Source organism: Indicator indicator, chromosome 19 (assembly GCF_027791375.1).
Source record: "Indicator indicator isolate 239-I01 chromosome 19, UM_Iind_1.1, whole genome shotgun sequence".
Classification (NCBI taxonomy): Eukaryota; Metazoa; Chordata; class Aves; order Piciformes; family Indicatoridae; genus Indicator; species Indicator indicator.
The window spans coordinates 2,332,097-2,335,775 of NC_072028.1; the positions used below are offsets into that span (position 1 = coordinate 2,332,097).

Sequence of the window (3,679 nt, forward strand, 5' to 3'; positions counted from 1 at the left end):
TCTTTGGCTATTACAAATGATGATTTTCACAGTCGGTGAAAAATTACCCAGAGACTTGCCCGCACCTACTAAGTAATACCCTGCACGCTGTTACAAACAGCAAACTCCGAGGGGGAAGGGACCAGGCACGAGGAGAAGGGAGGATTTGAAGTACAATGTTCAAGAAGCTGGTTTAATATATGACTAAGTGTCAGAAGTCAGGTTTCTGAGAATTACTTTTCAGATAAACAACTTTATAGCACTGCACTTAATCTTACTTACTAGAGACATCTCATTTATCACGGAATTACAAGTAACTTTAATTCTATCGATATTCCCATAAAGCCCGGTTGGAAAATCGAGCCTGGCAGCCCCGGAGGTTGCGGGTTTCCCCTGCCCGCAGCGGGGGGCGGCGGGTACATTGGGACCCAGCGCTCTGGCGCGGACCGCGGTCGCTGTTGGGGAGGCCACCACCCGCCGGCGGGGCCCAGCAGGGCCCGGCCCGGCTCCCGCGATTCGACACCGGCCGGGGACTACCTCGGCACTGACCTTTCGACGAGAGATGGCGCTGTCGAGGTTTAAACCGAGCCGCTCCGCCGCTCCGCGTCCAGCTCGCCCGCCGCTCCGCCGCCCCCCCGGCTCCGGCCCCAGCCCCCTCCCGGGCAGGGAGCGGGGGGGCGGACAGAGGGGAGGCTAAAGTAAATGCAATTAGTTCTAAATGTCTTAAATTAATTAGTTCGGGCCAGCAGGCCAAGTGCGGCGGGGGCGGGCGTGGGGCTTGCAAACTTGCAGGGCTTTCGCACCTCTTGGTACAAGGGGATGGAGGAGTCGATGCCCCGTCCCCGCAAAAAATAATCCATAAATGACAGGGCTGCGGAGAGCGGAGCGAGTGACCTGGTACCGGCACAGCGGCAGGTATCGGCGCCTGGCACAGAGGATTCCCGCGGTACGAGCGGCCGCGCAGCCGACTCCCCGCCGCGGGCTCCCCGCTGGCGGGTTCTCGCTGCCGGGTGCCCGCTGCCTGGTGCTCGAGCTCAGCGCTCCCAATTCCCCCTCCTCCCCGGCCGGAGGGAGCTCCTCCGCGCCCTCAGGTGCCCGCACCGCCCCCGCCCAGGCGGGGGCAGCTCCCGGGCACCCCGCCCCGGGGCAGGGCGCTCGACTGGAAGGTGCGCTGCGCACGGCCGTGGGGAGCCGCGGCGGCTGTGGCCGTCCAGGCGCGACGGCGGAGCAGAACGCGAAGAGACGGGTGGGAAAAGCGGCCCCGTCCCGCAGCCGCTTACCCGGTGAGTGCGGCGGGTGGCGGCGGCGGGCAGGAGGGGGTTAAGGCGTCCCCAGCTGACAGTCAGCTGATGGGGCCCTGATTGACAGCTCCGAAAAGTTTCCTTGTTTCTATACTATTATGCTAATGAGGGCTGGGATGGCGGCCGCCCATTGGCCCGGCCGCCCAGTCAATTTCCCATTTGACGTCAGGAGCGCTATAAAGTCTGCAATGCTTTTAAACTCTCCTGCTGGATGAAACCTTTAAAATATTTTTCATCTTCATGCTGTAGCTTTGGGTCGAGGTTTGGTTTTTTTTTTTGTTGTGTTTTTTTTTCCCTCGCGCTCTCTCTTTTTTTTTTAAGCTATTATTCTTATTTTGGTTGCGATATCGACTTTGATTTTTTTTTTCGCCTTCGCTCTCTTTTCTCTCCGCCCTCCCCCGATGAACCTCTCTTCTCGCTCTGCACTTTGCATGAGAAAGCCCAGAGGAAAAGCACCATGAAGTGTTAAAAATAACAAAACAAACCAACAACAACAACAACAACCAAAAATTTACTCGCAACACCACCATCTAACACTTCCAGCTGCAGTTTGCAAGCTGCAAGAGAGAGAGGAGAGAGAGAGAAGGGAGGGAGAGAGGAGGAAAAAAAAAAAAACAACCCTTTATGCAAAAGGCGAATAGCGAGAGCCCCTCGCTCTGATGCATCAGCGGCAGCGGAGACTCTGCAAAGGATAACGCGGAGCGGGAGCAAGAGCAGCCAGGGCGAATTGGAGCGGAGGCTGCGAGGGGCCGTGGTGAGAGGCAGAGGCAGGAGAGAGCGGAGCAGAGCTCGCCAAAAATCAAGCTGGCTCACCCGGTGGCAACTCAGAGCAGTCCCCTCGCTCCCGGAGCGCACCCTTTCTGGAGGACTGTCAGCAGCAAAAGGATGGCATCAGAACTGGCAATGAGCAGCTCCGACCTGCCCACCAGTCCCCTGGCCATGGAATATGTTAATGACTTCGATCTGATGAAGTTTGAAGTGAAAAAGGAGCCGGTGGAGACCGATCGCATTATCAGCCAGTGTGGCCGCTTGATCGCCGGGGGATCGCTCTCTTCCACCCCGATGAGCACGCCCTGCAGCTCGGTGCCCCCGTCCCCCAGCTTCTCGGCGCCCAGCCCCGGCTCCGGCACCGACCAGAAGACCCACCTGGAAGACTACTACTGGATGACGGGCTACCCGCAGCAGCTCAACCCGGAGGCGCTGGGCTTCAGCCCCGAGGACGCGGTGGAGGCGCTGATCAACAGCAGCCACCACCCGCTGCCCGGCGCCTTCGATGGCTATGCTAGAGGGCAGCAGCTGGCCGCGGCCGCCGGCGCCGGCGGCTCCGTGCCGGCCGAGGAGATGGGCTCGGCGGCCGCCGTGGTGTCGGCGGTGATCGCCGCGGCGGCGGCGCAGGGCGGCGCGCCCCACTACCACCACCACCACCACCACCCGCACCACGGCGGCGGCGGCAGCGGCGGGCACCCCCACGCCGCGGCGCCGGGCAGCGCGCCGCCCTCCTCCGCCTCCTCGGCCGCCGGCTCCGGCGGTGGCGGCGGTGGCGGCGGCGGCGGCGCCGGGGGGCTGCACCACCCGCACCACGGCGGCGGCGGCGGCGGCGGCGGCCTCCACTTCGACGACCGCTTCTCCGACGAGCAGCTGGTGACCATGTCGGTGCGGGAACTGAACCGGCAGCTGCGGGGCGTCAGCAAGGAAGAGGTGATCCGGCTGAAGCAGAAGAGGAGGACCCTCAAAAACAGGGGCTATGCCCAGTCCTGCCGCTTCAAGAGGGTCCAGCAGCGGCACGTCCTGGAGTCGGAGAAGAACCAGCTGCTGCAGCAAGTGGAGCATCTAAAGCAAGAGATCTCCAGGCTGGTCCGGGAGAGGGACGCCTACAAGGAAAAATACGAGAAGCTGGTCAGCAATGGCTTCAGAGAAAACGGATCCAGCAGCGACAACCCTTCCTCTCCAGAGTTTTTCATGTGAGTTCCCACAGCCTTGCCACCTTAACTAAAAGTTCTCCGTGTGAGTTGTTGTTGGGGGCTTTGCTAGAGCGACAACCCAGCTTGCCACCTTCTAGTACTTTTTTTTTTTTTTTTTTTTTTACCTTAAAACTCAAAACACTTTTAAAACAAAGTTGGTTTTGGGGTTTGTTTTATTACTACTTTTTTTTTTTTTTCCCTTTTTAAGGTGGGCTGGCTCCGCATTGGCCAACCTAAAGTTCTACATGAGTTTCTTTTCTGTTTATTATTATTATTATTATTATTTTATTTTTGTGGGGGCTTGCTGTTGTGTGTTTGTTTTTAAATTAAAAGATCCAACTCGCCACCAACTCAGTTCTTCATATGAAGCTTGCTCTTCTTTGAAACCTGCCATCCACATTATATATATATTTTTAAGTTCATGAGGGTTTTTCTTTC

General features: G+C 58.2%; 1 protein-coding gene across 2 annotated transcripts; it reads left to right on the forward strand.

The window, feature by feature from the left end:
- Positions 1-2,165: 2,165 nt before the first annotated feature.
- On the forward strand, positions 2,166-3,245 carry MAF (MAF bZIP transcription factor). 2 transcript variants are annotated; one of them, XM_054389724.1, is made up of 2 exons: positions 2,166-2,561; positions 2,676-3,245. In XM_054389724.1, the coding sequence occupies exons 1-2, from the start codon at positions 2,166-2,168 to the stop codon at positions 3,243-3,245; spliced, it is 966 nt and encodes a 321-aa protein (XP_054245699.1). The 2 variants fall into 2 exon arrangements, with proteins under 2 accessions (XP_054245699.1, XP_054245698.1); XM_054389723.1 differs by having other exon boundaries at positions 2,166-3,245.
- The last annotated feature ends 434 nt before the right edge of the window (positions 3,246-3,679 follow it).